We start from the raw sequence: 19,252 nt of genomic DNA on the forward strand, positions 1-19,252 counted from the left end.
GTCTTTGAGTCATACACCACTGGGCCACCAAGGCTATGGAGAGATTTCTGGAGTTTGAGACCTACTTCAGGAAGTTCCCCACCTACATCTACACTGTCATTCTCTTTACCTCTTTGGCAAATAGTTGCCATCTATCTGCTCTGCCCCCATGGTGCAATATCCTATCCAGACTCCCTTCTACCACTGAACTAGAAGCCTCCAATACTGTAGTGGGGGCCATTCTTTCAGAAAAAAGCCCCTAGGATTGAACACCATTGTATTAGTCTGTTCTCATACTACCAAAAGACATACCTGAGACTGGGTAATTTATAAACAAAAGAGGTTTAATCAGCTCATGGTTCTGCAGGCTGTACAGGCTTCTGCTTCTGGGAAGGTCTCAGGAAACTTACAATCATGGCAGAAGGGGAAGCAGGCATATCTTCACATGGCTGGCAGGAGAGAGAGAGAGCAAAGTGCGACACAGTTTCAAACAACCAGATCTCATGAGAACTCACTCACTATTGCGAGAACAGCAAGGGGGAAATCCACCCCATGATCCAATCACCTTTCACCAGGTCTCTTCCCCAACTTGGGGATTACAATTCAACATGTGGTTTGAGTGGGGACACACAGCCAAACCAGTTAACCATCTTGTGCCTGTTTTACAATAGTGCCGGCTCCAGCTGAGGTCAGCTAGCCAGTGTGTGGGTCAGAGCTGCTCACCATCAAGATTGTTTCCAGGGAGACCCAGTTCTGCCTGTTGTGTGAATTACATCCTAGAAACCTTCAAAAGATAAGAAAACCTAGCCAAATGTGATGAGCTCTCTTTTATTAATGTTTACATTGAAGGTTGAAAATGAATCCCCCTTCCATGGTGGGAAGCAGAATGGAGAACATGTGGTTATGCAGTGTCTTACAATCTGAGTCTAGACTAGGAAAGGGAATAATCCCAAGGCTGAGAAGTGGAAGAGACATAAATGGCAAGTGGTGAGATACAAATGACTTAAACATTTATTGGCTCCAGAAAACTAGATGTGGTCACTCAGATGTTACCATTTGATGCCCACACATGGTTACATGAGGACATAGATTCCATGACAGTTGTAACTTTATCTTTTCATGCAGTTGTCATTTATTCTGTAACTTTTCTCCTCTTTCCTCATGTTTACCATGGCCTGGTCTGGTCTAAGGACATCTCCTACACATTTCTGTATCATGAAATGTGTTGGTCCTGCAGGGGACCATAGATCTTGTGGCTTTGTCTCCTGTTCTCTACCCTTCTTCACCCCTTGGGTCCTTATAGGTCTCTTGAGTGGGTTTGCACAATACCAGAAGCCAGAGAAATGCAGGAATGTAGCAAGAGGAAGGGGGTGGAGCAAAAATGAAATAAGAGGGTCTGAGATGTTTATTCTAGAGCTCACCTGTATTGCATAATTTGTGAGTAGCAAATCCTCAGTGAAAGGCCCAGCATCGATCACCTTGAATATTTATCATTTCTTTGTGGTGAGAACATTTACAATTCTCTCCTACAGCTACTTGGAAATATATAATACATGCATGAAAACATCACCTCATACCCCATAAATATGTACAATGATTATTTGTCAATTAAAGATAAAATGAAACTTTTTAAAAAGTAATAAATAAATAAATAAATAAAGGCCCAAGATCAAGATTCAAGCTAGGCAGTTGAGAAATGAAGCTATGCTAAGGAGTTTGGACTTTATCCTGTGGGCATTGGGGAGCCAGTAGAGATGTTTCTGCAGGAAAAAATTTTTTGAGAAAAAAAAAAAAGTCAGCTGGTTAGTGATTGTTAAGATTAGAGGAAAAAGTAGAAGATGGATTCGAGGGAGAGTTTACAAGGGGGGGACATTAGTTGGGAGTCTCTTGCAAAAGTTCAGGCAAAAGAATGTTGAATGTCTAAGCTAAGGCAATGGCACGGGAGAGGAGATGGGACTACAGAATCCGCTGGTGTTTGTAGGGAAGAGGGGAAGGGGAGAAGGAGGACCTGTGGCCAGTTTGGATCACTGAAATTCCAGACTGGCACAGGCCACAGAGCCTTTCCTCTGCCTTCTTGCTTCCCCTCCCTGTGTGGTTCCCAGGGACTTACCCATGGCCTCAGATCTTTGTGTTCTTCCATCATTGCACAGGGAGACAGGAGCATGTGCAGGTAACTTGTGCTAGGCCTCATTCATGGGACCCACTGCTTCCTCTTAGTCACATCCCAGTATCTTTCTCCCCTGCTTCTCCACTCCCTTTTCTTCCCTGAAAAACAATGGGGTTTGTGTGGTTCTGGTCCATAGGAACTAGCATGGGAGTTTGCGGTGACCCTGGGATCCCGGCTCATGGCATCCGTTTGGGGGACAGCTTTGATCCAGGCACTGTGATGCGCTTCAGCTGTGAAGCTGGCCACGTGCTCCGGGGATCGTCAGAGCGCACCTGTCAAGCCAACGGCTCGTGGAGCGGCTCGCAGCCTGAGTGTGGAGGTAATGTATGTGACCATTCTGCTTCTCCCCTTTGCCCAGTCCTAAAGCTCGTCCCTACTCCTGCTCTTATTCCCAGGCACCTGCCCTCACAGAGGAAACCATGGCCCCATTTGAACCCTCAGCCTGGCTGATAGGGACTGCAATAGAAAATCATGTGCATATTCATTAGTATTCAAAAGACAAACATATTCCCACCCTCACCTCAAAAGGGAAGAAATTAAAAAAAGACTGAATTTGACTTACTATATCCTTCATTTCCCATATAGTTTCATTCAGCAGCTATATGCCAAGTGCTGTGGAATGTGCTGGGGACACAATGGTGACCAAGACGGACATTGCCATGGTCTGGATGTTTGTGACCTCCCAAAATCATATGTTGAAACCTGGTCACCCAGTGATAGTATTAGCAGGCGGGGTCTTGGGAAGTTGTTAGGTCATGGAATGGCATTAGTTCTCTTATTGAGAAAAGAAAATACCTTAGAAAGCTCCCTTTCCCTTGTGCCATGTGAGGACACAGCAAGGCACCGTGTCCGAGTCTGAACTGACGGAGACACACATCTTGCTCTCCTGGGGCTTATAGTCTAAGGGAAGAGGCTACGTGAAACAAATATTCAGTGTGCCAAAAGATATACAAATCCAATTTTAGGAAACTCTCAAAGTAATCTAGGCCCTCAGTGATGTTGCCTGAGGTAGTGCCAGTGGGATAAATTATCATTTTTCCATATATTCCCAAGTTTCTGGGGAAAAAAATATATTTTTTAAATCTCTCTCTCCTCTTGCAGCTGGTCCCCAAATCTCTCTGTCTCTCTCTTTCTAAAATTCAGCCTGCATAGTACTCTCCTAGGCAGGAAGCAGGTTTAACAGCTGAGAGTAAGGTTGAGTGAGAAGATCTGGAAGAGGAAGGAGATGATATGAAATAATCATCTAGCAAGATACGAGTGGAATGGAATTGGGAAGTGTGTAATGGCCAGGCAGCACTGAGCGCTCACTTAAGGTGGGGGATCATTAATTTAAAGTGAGAGCAGTCAGCGTGGGACCATGTTTTTGTTCAAGCTCATTTTGTTACCTAGTTATGGGCACAGAGCAGATAGTGCATTGGGTGCAGAGCTGGAGATTTGCCAAGCAACTAAGACATTGGCAGAAGCGGCAAGGGAAAAGAGGGTGAATGTGAAGCAGAGATGATGATGGATCTTGGCATTTAAGCTGGGTAAGGAGGGAGCAGATGTTTGAGTGGAGTAAAAGGCAGTGAGAAAGTGGTAGGATCAATGGATTATAGGTCGCCATAGGACCAAATAATCACCGGAAAACAAATTCCAGAGGGAGGGAGCTGAGGGGACAAGAGGCAGTGGTTAGAGAGCAGGCTGCTGGAAACTGAGATTGTGGAGTAGTCCTGCAGAGCAAGGGGAGATGCGCTAGCCCAGGGGAATCCAATCTTTTGGTTCCCTGGGCCACACTGGAAGAAGAATTATGTAGGGCTACACATAAAATACACTAACACCAACAATAGCTGATGAGCTGAAAAAAAATCACAAGAAGGTCTCATAATGTTTTAAGAAAGTATATGAATTTGTGTTGGGCCGTATTCAAAGCCGCCCTGGGCCACATGCAGCCTGTGGGTTGCAGGTTGGACAGGTTTTCTCTAACCCGTCACCACCAGGGGACTCCTGCCTAGGAAATGAAACAATGGCATCAGAGCCCTCTCCCACTTGTCTCCCCAAAATCCTGCCTTTTCTGGGAGTGCTATTTGCAAAGTTAGTTTCTATAGAATTTTGCAGGCATAGCAAGAGAAGTTTGTGGCATTGGGAGAGTGTAATGCAAGGGAGAATTTAGTATATTCTCACATATGAATGTGACCCACATCCACATCCACACCACTGAGATCCCACTGTGGAGTCAGTTACCATGTCAGTTACCTGAATGTTCAGAGACAGAAAGTGGATGGTTATGAGTTTGGACCCAGAAGTGAATGTTTGTTAAATGAAAGAGAGAGAGAATACACATATGCACACAGCTCTGATGACTGCTCTTGACAAACTCCTACCTGTCCTTAAAGGTTCTACTCAAACTCCTATCTCCAGCCCCAATAAACTGCTTCCTTCTTAGTGCTTTTTCTTTTCAACTATAGCACTTAATATGTCATACCTTAATTCATCTGTTGCTAGGTAGATTTCTTAGAATAGAATAAGCTCCTCAAGGGCAGGGGACATAGCCTGGTCATTGTTGTATTCTGGGCACCTAGGCAGCACAAATGTTCGTTGAATGAATGAATGCCAAGGCCTATCTGTTGTGCTAATTGTATAGGAATCATTTTGTAGATTTTATTTTGGGACCACATAAATGTTGTACATATTCAGAAAATTAAATCAAAGATTAGAAACATGCAATCTCTAAATATTAGAATCCTTATGGAAACAAATGAACCTAACTATGTATCAAGTTGATGACTTAATAACCCCAATAATTATTTCAACTGACTTGAAAAAATGGAATTTGACTGCGGTGTGTATCCTAAGGAAAAGAGAACTACAAAAGAATCTTAAATTGTTTTCGGCAATCATATTGTTAACAATAACATTGATATTACTATCCTGAAACTATTGTATATGCAATACTATAATATATATGGATAAAACAAACACAAGTTATAAGTTATTTATTGTCATTAAGAAGATTTTCAGAATAAAAGAGAGAAAATATAAAAATTTAAAAGTTAAGGAAAAAACTTTAATCCTAAATTTGGATTGATAATATCAGTATAAACTCATAATACATTTTCTTTTTTTAATTATGTTTTATTTGTTCACATGTATGGGGTACATGTGAAGTTTTGTTTTATATATACGTATAATGCACAGTGGTCAAGTCAGGGCATTTAGAGTATCCATCACGCAAGTACAATACATTTTTGACTACAGTCTCCCTACTCTGATATCAAGCATTGGACTTATTTCTTCTTTCTGACTGCATTTCCATGCCCTTTAACCCACTTCTCTTCATCCTCCTGACTCACCCTTCCCAGTCTCTATTATCTGTTTTTCCACTGTCTACCTCCACATGATCCCAGTGTATTTTCAATTTAAGAAGTTATTTTCCCAGCTCTAACTCTAAAAGTTTAGAATCAATGACCAGGTCAGTGGCAATGAGTACTCTTAGTGCCTGGATTGTGGTCCGTTCTCCATTAAAAGAAACTAGACTCTTTGGAGAAATGACTAATTTCCAGGCTGGTGCAGGAAATATACAAGACAAATACGGAACATCTTGTCAATCCAGCAAGGATTCCACCAAAGATAACTAAAGATAACTGAGGTCATGTTAATGGGACTCAGGAGCCAACTGGAAGAGGCTCCTGTTGGCTAAAGATGGAGAATCTGAGCATCAATAAGAATAATAATGGCAATGGATGGGAACATAAAAAATATCTTTAGATCCATGAGTTCAAAATGATTCTTAAATAAACACACTGGTCACCTTTGGAGTTTGCTAGGAAACCAACTCATTATTCTGACATTTGATTTAAAATAAAAACCACACACAAAAAATCAAGCATTATCTTGCCTTCCTATATGAACGGTATTTCAGGATAAGCAAATATTTAATGATAGAAAATTTCTTTCTTAAAGAACTCTAGCTAATGCAGAAAGAATGATAGAATATCACCACTTTCCAATCCCTAATGAAATAATGAATCTGGTCAATGACTGCTAAAACTATTAAGTGAAAAACTAATGGAAACCTTATAATGCCACATTAGGCAGATATGCCAGAAATCATTGATGAGCCTCAACATCATGAACCAGAAAACACCCAGACATTCTGTGCTTCCTGATCCAATGCAGTAGGAAAGGCCCAAAACCACCTATGAATACCATTGCCAAAAGGTGGAAGTTGATTACAGGAAGGAACTACAGGGGATAGAGGAATATGTTAAACTATATCTCATTGATGCAGTTAGCAAAATCCAGAAAGTGTGACGTTCTACAGGACAGATGTTCTGGTTTCTGTAACAAATAAATTATAGAAGCAGAAATAATCGTCTCTGGGTTTAAAGTCTTAGAGATGTGTCAACCAAATGTCATATGTGGACCCTATTTGGATCCTGATTCAAACAAATCAACTGTTAAAAAAAGAGAAAGACAACTGAGGAAAATCAAGCACTGATTGGATATTTGGTGATATTACACAATTGTGTTCAAAATTTTAAGGACAATAGTAGAATAGATCATCTTTTTTCTTTAAAAAACTGGAATTTGTTGAGAAAATTCGAAAGATTCATCGGGGTCTCGCCTTCCTGTCTAAGGGTGAGATAATTCGATACAAAAGCAGCATGAGAGGCATTTCTATCCACGGGGTCCCGAGGTAGCATGTAGCTTCCACTGGGCAGTTCTTAGTCCCCCCAGATGATGACCACCATTGTTCTGGTGAATAACATGTATTTTTGTCTTCCTAGTGATCTCTTGTGGGAACCCTGGGACTCCAAGTAATGCCCGAGTCGTGTTCAGTGATGGCCTGGTTTTCTCCAGCTCTATCGTCTATGAGTGTCGGGAAGGATACTACGCCACAGGCCTGCTCAGCCGTCACTGCTCAGTCAATGGTACCTGGACAGGCAGTGACCCTGAGTGCCTCGGTGAGAGCCCAGGCCCTATGGGCTCCATGGCCAACAGTGGCCCAGATCCTCCATGCCAGAGAAGAAGGCTATCCATGGAAGATGCTGCAGGATGGTTGGGATGGTGGGACTTGAGCCTGAACGAGAATCACATGAATAGCCTCTGTTGAGCATATGCTGTGTGGCAGCCACTGAGCAAAGTACTTTGTTTCATATGCACATGTCGTTTGATCTTCACCATAACTCCAGGAAGTAGCTGCTGTTATCCCCATTTTGTATATGAGATGGCTGACGCTCACAGAGGCAGAGAATGTATATTGGCCATTTCTCAGGCTCTAGCCAATTCCTTGGGCTTTCCCTTTTCTCTCTTAGGATCAAACCCCATAGCTCAACCTGATTCTCTTTTCACTTCAAAGATGCGGCTATCCGCCATCTTTGTTGCTTCGTTCTCTCCTTGTACCCGACCCCACCCAGTAGGGGTTCCTGAGCACAGTGTAGCCTCACAGCTCCCATTTCTTGCTTCTCTCAAGGGTCGTCCCAGACCTTTTCCAGGAAAAGTGAGTCATTGTGGGATCCAGATGGAGGGAAGAGATGGGATGAGGAAATGTGACAAGATTCTCCCTGTCAAAGCCCTAGTCTGTAATTTCAGCTCCGTCTGAAATCCCGTGTCAAGTTCACTTTGGTTTTGAGACCAGAGCTCACCCAGGCCCACCCTCAATTATATGATGACATAGGCATAACCCTTTCATGGGCCATAAAACCTTGCTTCAGGCTGTCGTCCCTATGAGTCCTCTGTAGGTGCTGTTGGGCCTACAGAGGCCTTGTAGGTACAACAGCAGGTGATAAGATGTACCCCTCAGCAGACAAATCAATTGTCTTATGTGGTTCATTAATATACCTGAGGCTCTTCAAACAGAAAACTCCCTTTCCCTGGGCCCCAGCCTCTTTTAGGAACTGAGCCCTCTGGATACTTCCTCTTAGAGGGGGCACTTTGAATAAGGTGAACCTTCATAGCCCAAGTTGCAGTGGTGCCTAAGGACAGTATGGGCAAGAACAGGGCTAATGCCAGGGATTTGACCAAACAAAATTTAAAATGGGCAAGCTGGTGTGGTGGCTCATGCCTGTAGTCCCAGCTACTCAGAAGACTGAGGTGGGAGGATTGCATGAGCCTAGGAGTTTGAGGCTGCAGTGAGCCATGACTATGCCTCTGCACTCCAGCCTGGGTGACAGAGTGAGACCCTGACTTAAAAAAAAAAGAAATTTACAATGGGTAATGTCCAACTGGGATCCTGTGAGGAGACAGGGCATCCCTGATCTGACAGTTTCCATTCTTGGATGCGTGCGGGGAATGATAGGGATGGTATTGGAGAAGCGGGGTCCCGGCTGGGAGTGAACAATGCTGTATCTCTCTTATCCTAGTCATAAACTGTGGTGACCCTGGGATTCCAGCCAATGGCCTTCGACTGGGCAATGACTTCAGGTACAACAAAACTGTGACATATCAGTGTGTCCCTGGCTATATGATGGAGTCACATAGAGTATCTGTGCTGAGCTGCACCAAGGACCGGACATGGAATGGAACCAAGCCTGTCTGCAAAGGTCTGTCTGGGGCTGCAGATGTGGACAGAGGGCCAAAAAGATACGAAAGTGAGATGTAGGCCCTGAGCATCTATCTAGAGGGGAGAAGGGTGAAAGGCCAACCCTAACATCTTATCAGGGAATGTTCAAGGTGAGAAAACTGTCCCCTGAACATCTGCCAGGAGAGAATCAGAAGTACCAAGATAAGGCCTGGGCCATGAACATTGAGGGGAGGGTCCCGCAAGCAGAGGACTGGGTTGTCACACATGAGAGAGGGCATTGTAAGGTACAAAAAGATCAGAACTCACACAGTAAGAGGGCCCCATTCTGGTTCTTCCTGCTTAGCCCAGGCTCCAGGCGGGTGCAGGGTAGTCGGTGATATCAATGATGGTAATGCGGGCTGGTTTCCCAGGATAGCATCAGAACTCAGCCTTCTTTGGTCTCCCTCCAGCTCTCATGTGCAAGCCGCCTCCACTCATCCCCAATGGGAAGGTGGTGGGGTCTGACTTCATGTGGGGCTCAAGTGTGACTTTTGCCTGCCTGGAGGGGTACCAGCTCTCCCTGCCCGCGGTGCTCACCTGTGAGGGAAATGGGTCCTGGACCGGAGAGCTACCTCAGTGTTTCCGTAAGTTGCTCATAAGGGCCTTTGGTGCATCCTATTCAATAGTCCTTCCCCTTGCCTCCTTGGAGCTTTGTGGCTGGAAGGCCCAGAATCGGTAGTCCCCTCCCCAAAACCAGGGAGGAGCTTCATCAAAGACACTATCAAAGAGGGAAGGAAGTGGAAAGGAAGAAAATGAGGATCCCTTAATTGAGCCCTGGTATGAGACACTGTCTAGAGTCACAGAAGGAAATTAAGCTGGAGATATTGGGGGTGTTTTTTTTACCTGAAGGGTTGTTAACTGTATGGAATAGTACTAAAAGATCTGGGGGTACCCAGTGCTAGATACATATCTGTTTTCATGAAAAATGGCCTGCACAGAAAAGACTTCTGGGAAACCTGTGCTTTTCTGGTGAGTTGCTTTATTTTTTATCCACCTGGCCCAATTGTATCCTGAGGAGCCCCAAGTCTATTCCAGGGCTTACTCCTTACTGAGATCCCCAGTAAGCAGGTTCTGGGTCACTTATTCTTGTCACACCCCGTGAATGGGCTCTGGAAGGTTTTCTCCATGCCCGTGCTTTGGACAAACAGTAGGATGTATTTTTCTAATTGCCATTTATCTAATTCTGCAGAAAACTATCCACCTACTCATGATGCTGTTTTGGGTTCCTCTGAAAATTTGCTTCCATCTGGGAATTTCCTCAGAGATTAGGGCCAGCAGCTCAAAACTGGACACAGACATTTGGTGTAATGTTACCCTCTCCAGCCTTCACATACTACCAGGGTCAAGTCTGGACTCAGCAACCTTGCTTTTCCTCTGGAGAAACAGCTGAAGTTTTAACAATTCTTTTAACAATGAATTATGTCATCATGAAAAAAATTTTACCCATTAGAAAATAGAAAAAAGAAAGTAAAAGTCATCTGAACTCGCACTTTCCAATGATAACCACAGTTCAGCTTTTGATGGTGTCCCACGTGAATCACTGTGCATTTTTGCATAGATAGTGATATGTATACATTTTCGAGAACTGGTATTGGCTCATGCTGTATGTACTGTTTCATAACTTGTATTAATTGATAGGCCGCCAAAACCTTTTCATCAATACCTTTCTACCTTTCTTTGTCAGTATTTACTGACCTATGCATCATCATTTTTAATGGCTTTAAAGAATTTCCTTGTAGATACAAGTTGTTTAATCTTTTCGCACTGGTGATGAATTTAGATTATCTCCAACTTAATCATGTTAGAAGCAGTTCTGCAATATGTATTCCTGAAAATTGCCTTTCTTGGCCGGGCGCAGTGGCTCACGCCTGTAATCACTTTGGGAAGCCGAGGTGGGCGGATCACAAGGTCAGGAGATCAAGACCATCCTAGCTAACAAGGTGAAACCCTGTCTGTACTAAAACTACAAAAATTAGCCAGGCATGGTGGCGGGCACCTGTAGTCCCAGCTACTCGGGAGGCTGAGGCAGGAGAATGGCATGAACCCCGGAGGCAGAGCTTGCAGTGAGCCGAGATTGCGCCACTGCATTCCAGCCTGGGCGACAGAGTGAGACTCCGTCTCAAAAAAAAAAAATTAGCCAGGCATAGTGGTGCAAGTGTAATCCCAGCTACTTGGGAGGCTCAGGTGATCTGCCTGCCTCGGCCTCTCAAAGTGCTGGGATTACAGGCGTGAGCCACTGTGCCTGGCCAATGTGTGTTTTTTATTAAGCTGGTTTAATACAGTTTTAAATTTCTTTAATCACCAAAACCCTCTTGTCATTCTCAAAAAAAAAAAAAATTGCCTTTCTTTACTCCTGCAGCAAAGCCCTAGGCATGACAATGCTGGGCCGAGGGCAGTCACGCCTCCCTTCTTGACATATGTTGTCAAACTGTCTTCTAGAAAGTGTCCCAATTTACATTCCCCACAGCAATTTATGAGAATATTTCTGGATGCACACCCTCATCAACAATGGATTGTGCCAGTATTTTTAAATATTTACCAGCCTGAGGAGCTTAAAAAGATAGCTCATTACTTTAATTGGCATCACATTGCTTATGAGAACGGCCACGCCAGTTGCTCTTCACTTGTTAGCCGTTTGTGTTTCTGGTTCTTCCCGTTGCCTCCTTCTGGATATAGTAACTTCCCATCAATCAATTTTTAAACTGACTTCTAATTGGTCAGCATAGACTCCCCAACCTTCAGGGCAGAGGCTGTATGTCCAGCTTCATTTTATTTTGCATGTGGTTATGTACCTCATGACTCTATGTACATATACAAACACACATACACACACACACATTTGCATTATAGCATAAAGCGATGCTTGAAGTGATATCACGGTGAGCTTTGCCTTTGGTAGTCAGTTTTTAGTGACACTCCCTGATGTTAACATGGCCTGAATGAAATGGGTATACCCATATACTACCCCAGTCCAGCTTCATTTTATTTTGCATGTGGTTATGTACCTCATGACTCTATATACACATACAAACACACACACACACACACACACACACACACATTTGCATCATAGCATAAAGCAATGCTTGAAGTGATATCATGGTGAGCTTTGCCTTTGGTAGTCAATTTTGAATGACACTCCCTGATGTTAACATGGCCTGAATGAAATGGGTATACCCGTACACTATCCACCGAACTGTAAATGTGTACCCTTCAGGGAAAGACATTTGACACTACACATCAAGAGCTGTGAACATGTTCAATCCTTTAGAAAGAATAAGTTCACTCCTAGAGAAATCTCCTAAGAAAGTAATACACGTGAAAAGAAAAAACGAAAAAGAAAATAATGCCTGTGAAAGAAGAGTTATATATAACTGTATAACAGAAAATGCCCAATATAAGGGTTATGATAAAATATAATTATGGCACAACCACTTGTTGCTCATTGTGTAGCCAATAAATGATGATGATGTCATAAACATAGAAAATGTTTACAAGATAATGCTAAGTGAATGAAACAAGATTTACGATCACATGGACTTGGCTTTGCTGCTCCGCACAAGTTTACATACAACTGAACAAAGACTAGAAAAGAATGTGTGTGAAAATGGAAAAAAAGTTTTGGAGAGTGGGATTGTCATTTATTTTCCTTTCATGTTATAAACTTCCTGTAATGTTACTCCATTACTTGGATCACTATTAATAGGCACTTTGAATGTAGAAGGGAGAGGAAGCCCCCATCAGCCGCAGCACCGCAGTGGGTGGAAGCAGCTACCTGGGCTGTCCCAGTTCCCAGACTTCAAACTCAACTAGGAAGGGAACAGTGCAAAGAACAAAGGTTGGGATGTGGGACTGGGAGATTGGGTTCCAGAAAGCAACTTAGACCTGCCTTTCTCCCTTCATCTTCCCAGCTGTGTTCTGTGGGGATCCTGGTGTCCCACCCCGTGGTAGGAGAGAGGACCGAGGCTTCTCCTACAGGTCATCTGTCTCCTTCTCCTGCCATCCCCCTCTGGTGCTGGTGGGTTCTCCACGCAGGTTTTGCCAGTCAGATGGGACATGGAGTGGCACCCAGCCCAGCTGCATAGGTGAGAGGTCATCTGGGGCAGAGAGCATCCTGGCTGGGGAGGAGGGACCTTCTTTGGGGCCTGAGATGATCACTTTCCTTCCATGTCTTCAGTGGTCTCATCTGCAAAAGGGAACATTTCCTCCTCTGAGCTTCTGCAGCAGGATGTAAAATAGCCAGAGCTAGTGTGCTTCGAGGAGGCAAATAGGCAGCCAGGGCCAAGGCTCAGGTGGGGATCTCAGCGGGCAGGGAAGTCACGATGTGGCCCCATTTTCTTTTCTACACCTATTTCCCAGAGTGAGACGAGGCAGTGAAGGCTTCCATAACCATGTGATCTGTGTCTTTGTTTTGGCCATCCAGATCCGACCCTGACCACGTGTGCAGACCCTGGCGTGCCACAGTTTGGGATACAGAACAATTCTCAGGGCTACCAGGTAAGGAGGTCAGCCAAGATAGGGCCTTCCTACATCCTATACCTTCCTGTCACTGCCATAAGAGGACCCAGGGGCTGGGCGCAGTGGCTCACGCCTGTAATCCCAGCACTTTGGGAGGCCTAGATGGCGTTTCACGAGGTCAGGAGATCGAGACCATCCTGGCTAACACGGTGAAACCCCATCTCTACTAAAAATACAAAAAATTAGCCGGGCGTGGTGGTGGGTGCCTATAGTCCCAGCTACTCGGGAGGCTGAGGCAGGAGAATGGTGTGAACCCGGGAGGCGGAGCTTGCAGTGAGCCGAGATTATGCCACTGCACTCCAGCCCAGGCGACAGAGCAAGACTCCATCTCAAAAAAAAAAAAAAAAAAGAGGACCCAGGGACCTTCCTCAGGACAGCACTCGGAGCGGACAAGAGCTTGGAAAGCGCAGAAAGAAAGCCCTCTGCCTCTTTGAACAGTGCTCCATGGGAGCACTCTGCAGAAACAGAAGGACCCTAACATCCATCAGAGAAACTGATGAGAAAGGACAGTGGCGTGCAGTTCCACGAACACTTCCCGCCAATCCCGGTCAGGGTGGTTGTGGAAATAACGGAAATGAGTGAGACAGACAGACCTCTGTCCTCAAGGTGCCCACCCCACCCACAGACACTGGGCTCATACACAGTGGCAATGAACATGTGTCACACATGAGGCAGGCCCGTCGGCATGCCTGGCCCATCAGGACGCAGGCCCTGTGGACACATCTCAGATGAGCTTTGGGAGGAGAGAACCTGGACAGTCTGGGTTGGGATACATTGAACAGAGAAAAGGAAGAAGAGGAAAGTATGGGTGTGTTCAAGGCAAGACAATTAGCTGGAGTCCAAGACTTGACCAGGAAAATATCAGACTAACCTGGACATGACAGGCTGGGATCTAGTCAAGTAATGTGACTTATTCACTCAGTCTGTACTCATTCGGCACGTGCTTATGGCACTGAACTGTTCTAGGTGCTAGGAATACAGCAGAAACAGGACAGGCTGGGTGCCTGTTTGAAGGGAACTGCCCGGCTGAAGATGGTAAATAAATAAACGAGCTAGCTTCTGAGAGCACTAGATGCTACACAGTGTGATATAAAGGGGTGTGAACGGGGTGGGTTGCCATTTTAGGAAGGGTAATTAGGGAAGGGTGACATTTGAACTGTGGCCTCCATGATGAGAAGGGCTAGCCCTGTGCAGAGCAGGCTGAACGAAAGGCTGGCGCACAGGAGTGCTGAGGGAAGTGTTTAGCAGCCTGGGATGAAATCCAAGACAAAAAAGTGTTCAGCATGGAAGAAGGGAGTGGAAAACAGGCCAGTTAGCAAGTCTTCAGCCCCGTGAGAGAGGAGAAGGAAATGTAGTCAAGAGCGAGGCTAGGGTGGAAAACAGCTTGGTCCTGGTGTGTAAAATTAAACATTCACACACTCTATGACCCGAAAGTTCCGCCTCTGCAAAAAAATCCCAGAGACACTCTTGCACACGTTACCAAGAAACAGGAAAGGTTGTGGGTATAGTCACGTGATGGATTATTATACAGCAAAGAAAATGAATGAACTACAGCTCTGCATGATATAGATGCATCTTAGAAACATACTATCAAGTGGCAAAGGTGGCATGACACGACTTTTATAAATATTAAAACCAGCAAAAACGTATTAAATTGTTTAGAGATATGTATGCACATATGTGATAAGATCGTTTTTTAACAAGGTAAAGAAATTAACACAAATTTCCAGACAGCCTTTACTACGGAGGAGTGTTGAGGAACAGAACAGGGAAAGAGCCCCTGGGACGTTACAACCATGTCCATAACGTTCTAGCTCTTAAGTTCCATGTGGATTCAATCTAAAATGTCCACTTTATTATTATACTTTATATGTGTTCCATATATGACTTTGTGTATGTCAGATATCACATAATTTTTGCAAAGGCAGCAGCATCGAACAGGTCATGCAGGGCCTTGAAGCCATGATGAGTATTTTGGATTTTATCCAAAATGCCATTTGAAGGTGACACAATCTGATTCTTCGTTTGAAATATTACTCAGGCAATTGAGAATAGAAGCACTTAGACAAGGAGGACACTGTTGTCATGACTTCAGGGAAAGAGAAAGTGAGAAGTGATCCTGAATGCTTGTTCAGGATATGTTTTGTAGGTAGAACCAAGAGGACTCATTGATGGGATGGATCGTGGGGTCAAAGGGATCAAAGATGACTGGAGGTTTTTTATTTGCACAACTGCATGGATAAAGGTGCCATTTGTTAAGTCAAATGATGAAATCCAAGATAAAAAGCATGGAAGAAGGGAGTGGAAATGAAGAGTTACACATTGCATTTGCACATGTTCCAGTAGGTAATAGGGACACATGAGTGTTTGAGCTGGGAAGTAGTATAATCCTAGTTGCAGTGTAGGAAACAGAGCTAGCCACATTACACCAGGTGGATTGGGTAGGGAGAGATGGAGACTGTAGTTGCGGGAGTGTCGAGTTGTATAGCGAGGGGCTGGTGGAGGGTGAAGACGGGGAACATAGCTGAGCAGAGTGGGGAGGGAGGGTGGCAGTTCATTCAACAGATTCTATGGGGGCCATATCTGTAAAGACAAGTCTCCCATCCTTAAAGAATTTGTAGTTTCATCGAGGAAAGGGACACACACACGATATTTAATTTACACTCTTCTTCACATTTTGTAAAACGCTGTCAAACCCACCATCACATTTGAGTGTCACAACATTCCAGGGTGATTGTGGCAAGGATGGTCATCCCCACTTTATCCTTAGGAAGACTAAGGTTTACAGAGTTCCACGCAGCCTGTCCTGAGTAAATGCAGAAGCCAGAACTCGGATCCAGGGTCTTCTGACTCTGAATCAGGCACTGTGTCCACAACAGAGTGTAATATTATAACTTTGTTCGGGGTATTAGATGAGGCCTTCTGGAGGAGGCATCATATCAACTGCCTCCAAGGAGGAAGAAAATTTAACCAGGCAGAGAATCAGAAAAAGACTTTTGCAGGCAACAGCAGGGGAGGAGTTGGCCGTGGGAAAGCGGTCAAGGGACAGACGTAGGAAGCACTGCTGGAAGGAAGAGGCCGATGGGACTTTGTGTCCTTGCTGCAGGTGGGAAGCACAGTCCTCTTCCGCTGTCAAAAGGGCTACCTGCTTCAGGGCTCCACCACCAGGACCTGCCTCCCAAACCTGACCTGGAGTGGAACCCCGCCTGACTGTGTCCGTGAGTGCAGACTTCACCCACATCCCAGGAAAATTCCTCTTGCCCCAGCTGGGCATCTGGGACATGCTTGAATCCTCTGAATGACAGGGAGCTCACAACTCCCCATGTGAACCGACATCAGTCTCTATGTAGTCCTTACGCGTTAGGGCCTCACAGAGGACTTCCACACAAAAGCCTCTCTGATACTGGAAGGCAGTCCCTATGCCTTAGCAAAGAAAAAACTATCCAGTGGCAGCGGCAAAAACTAACAACTACAAGGCCAAGCCTCAGGGTGGAGAGATCAGGCTTTTGGCCCAATGACTCCTTTACCCCTCAGGAAGTGCTGCAGGCTTAGGTTCCCCATGCCCAGAGTCAACCAAGCCGATATCCACATGATCTCCATCTTGGCCATTCCTCTTGACACAGAGCTTGGGGTTAGGATGGAGGATTAGGGAGGGGGGATGCTTGGCATGAAAGGGACTAGAAGGGGAAGGAAGAGGATATTCTATCTAGGAACAGAGGAATGGTCAAAAGGGCCCCTGAAGCCCCTAATCTCCTCCGGTCCAACGAGATCTTTCCTCTCATCCAGCCCACCACTGCAGGCAGCCAGAAACGCCAACGCATGCCAACGTCGGGGCCCTGGACTTGCCCTCCATGGGCTACACGCTCATCTACTCCTGCCAGGAGGGCTTCTCCCTCAAGGGTGGCTCCGAGCACCGCACCTGCAAGGCGGATGGCAGCTGGACAGGCAAGCCGCCCATCTGCCTGGGTGAGTGTGCCTGCTCAGGGAAGCTCTGCAGGGTGGGAGGCTGAAGGTGCCAGCTGAGCTTGAGCTGAAAGAGGGCAAAAGAGAAGGAAGGAATCGCATTTCCAGGAGCTGGATCCTGCTTCTGATTTTCTAAGGTTTTGGGTCTAGAAGAGCAAACCAGAGAGTGGTTTAAAAAGGTGCATACTCAACCCACCCCAAGGGTTGCCCCCTTTGCCTGGGCTGAAACACTCACAGGATCACATTTCATCATCGGGCAGAGGAAAGTGCTTTCTTCCACCAACCTGGAGTGACGCATTACGCATATTATACCCTTGATAAAACAGCACCTGCATGTAGGTCCCTTGGGGTTATGAGGATATCCCAGACCTCCTTCCCCTCTTCTTCATTCACTCGCTCTCTATTGATTGAGAGTTCATGAGGCCCCATGCCTGCACTAAGCATGAGGGATTCGGAGGGGAAAAACACAACCTTGCCATGTGGAAGACAGACACATTATCAGATTTTATATCTGGAGTACCTGGAGGAACATGGAGATGTGCCAAATGCTGTAGGAAGGAGGAGGAAGGGCACTAAAGTGGGAGAAAGGAGAAGTCAGGGAGGACTTCCTGGAGTAGGTGATGTCTGAGTCCAGTCTTGAGAGAAAGGATTAAGGATAAAGGATTAGTTCAGTGCTGGAATAGCATTAAACTCTCTGATAGGCACTGACCTTACCAGATACCAGGCATTGTGCTACGTGCTTTGTATGTTTCAACTCATTTAATCTTCACAAGATCCTATGAGGCTATTTAATATATGAGGAAACTAGGGCACAGAGAAGTCAATTAATGTATCCAAGGTCTCCAGCTGAGGAAGGTTAAGAGCTGAAGATCCATACCCTGATGGTCTAACTTTAGGATCTATGACTATTTTGCTATCCTGCCACTCAAAGGGAAGCCTTCAGGGTCAGAGATTATATCAGCTAGAACTTACTAACAGTGTTTTATTTTCATTGTATCGCTTGTAAATTTCTTTTGTTTTCCACATATGGTAGTGATATAAAGTACATTTATTGAAGTATGTTTATTAAGTTTTTATTGTGATAGAATATACATAATATAAAATTTTAAGTGTACAATTCAGTGGCATCAGTTATGTTTATGATATTGAACAGCCATCACCACTATCCATTTCCAGAATTTTTTCATTATCTTGAACAGAAACTCCATATCCATTAAACATTAACTGCCATTTCCCCCTTCTCTTAGCCCATAGAAACTGCTGTCATACTTTCTGCCTCTGTGAATTTGCCTATTCTAAGTACCTCATGTTAGTGGAATCATACAGTATTTGTTCTTTTGTGTCTGGCTTATTTCCCTTAGCATAACGTTTTCAAGATTTATCCATGTTGTGGCATCTGTCAGAATTTCTTTCCTTCTTATGCATGAATCATATTTCATCATACGGACGTCACTTTTTGTTTATCCATTCACCTGTTGATGGCTCTTTAGGTTGTTTGCACTTTTTGGCTATTACAAATAATGCTTCTGTGAACATACATGCACATGTTTTTGTTTTAATATGTTTTCAGTTCTCCTGGGTACATATCTAGGAGAACAGTAACTCTATGTGTAATATTTTGAGGAACTGCCAAAGTTTTCCAAAGTGCCTGCACCATGTTATTCCCACCAGCAATGCCTCGGGGTCCAATTTCTCGACATCCTTCCCAACAGTTGTCTGTCCTGTTTTAGTGTATCCATCATCAGTGGGTATAAAGTGGTATCTCATTGTGGTGTTTTTTATTGTTTGAATTTTCATCCAATTAATTATTTTTTAATTGACAAATAAAAGTATATATGTAGAGTGTACAGCATGATGTTTTGATATACGTATACATTGTGGAGTGGCAAAGTCATGTTAATCAATGTATCCATTAACTTCATATACTTGCCATTTTTTGTGGTAAGAACACAAAATCTACTCTCAGTAATTTTCAAGTACACAATGCATTGTTATTAACTGTGGTCACCATGATGTACAAGAGATCTTGAACTTATTCCCCTAACCTCTAACTGAAATTCTGTACCCTTTGACCATCATCTTTC

At 44.5% G+C, this 19,252-nt stretch overlaps 1 protein-coding gene across 1 annotated transcript in view; it reads left to right on the forward strand.

Annotated features, from left to right (window-relative positions):
• CSMD2 (CUB and Sushi multiple domains 2) overlaps positions 1 to 19,252 on the forward strand; it is a 621,011-nt gene that overhangs the window by 586,924 nt on the left and 14,835 nt on the right. The window contains exons 57-64 of the mRNA XM_011955655.1: positions 2,283 to 2,465; positions 6,913 to 7,089; positions 8,488 to 8,667; positions 9,098 to 9,271; positions 12,599 to 12,772; positions 13,111 to 13,184; positions 16,312 to 16,423; positions 16,992 to 17,171. Coding sequence (XP_011811045.1) covers positions 2,283 to 2,465; positions 6,913 to 7,089; positions 8,488 to 8,667; positions 9,098 to 9,271; positions 12,599 to 12,772; positions 13,111 to 13,184; positions 16,312 to 16,423; positions 16,992 to 17,171 — 1,254 coding nt within the window. The remainder of the gene's footprint in view (positions 1 to 2,282; positions 2,466 to 6,912; positions 7,090 to 8,487; positions 8,668 to 9,097; positions 9,272 to 12,598; positions 12,773 to 13,110; positions 13,185 to 16,311; positions 16,424 to 16,991; positions 17,172 to 19,252) is intronic.

The sequence above is a fragment of the Colobus angolensis genome, unplaced genomic scaffold (genome assembly GCF_000951035.1).
Source record: "Colobus angolensis palliatus isolate OR3802 unplaced genomic scaffold, Cang.pa_1.0 Scaffold4, whole genome shotgun sequence".
Lineage (NCBI taxonomy): Eukaryota > Metazoa > Chordata > Mammalia > Primates > Cercopithecidae > Colobus > Colobus angolensis.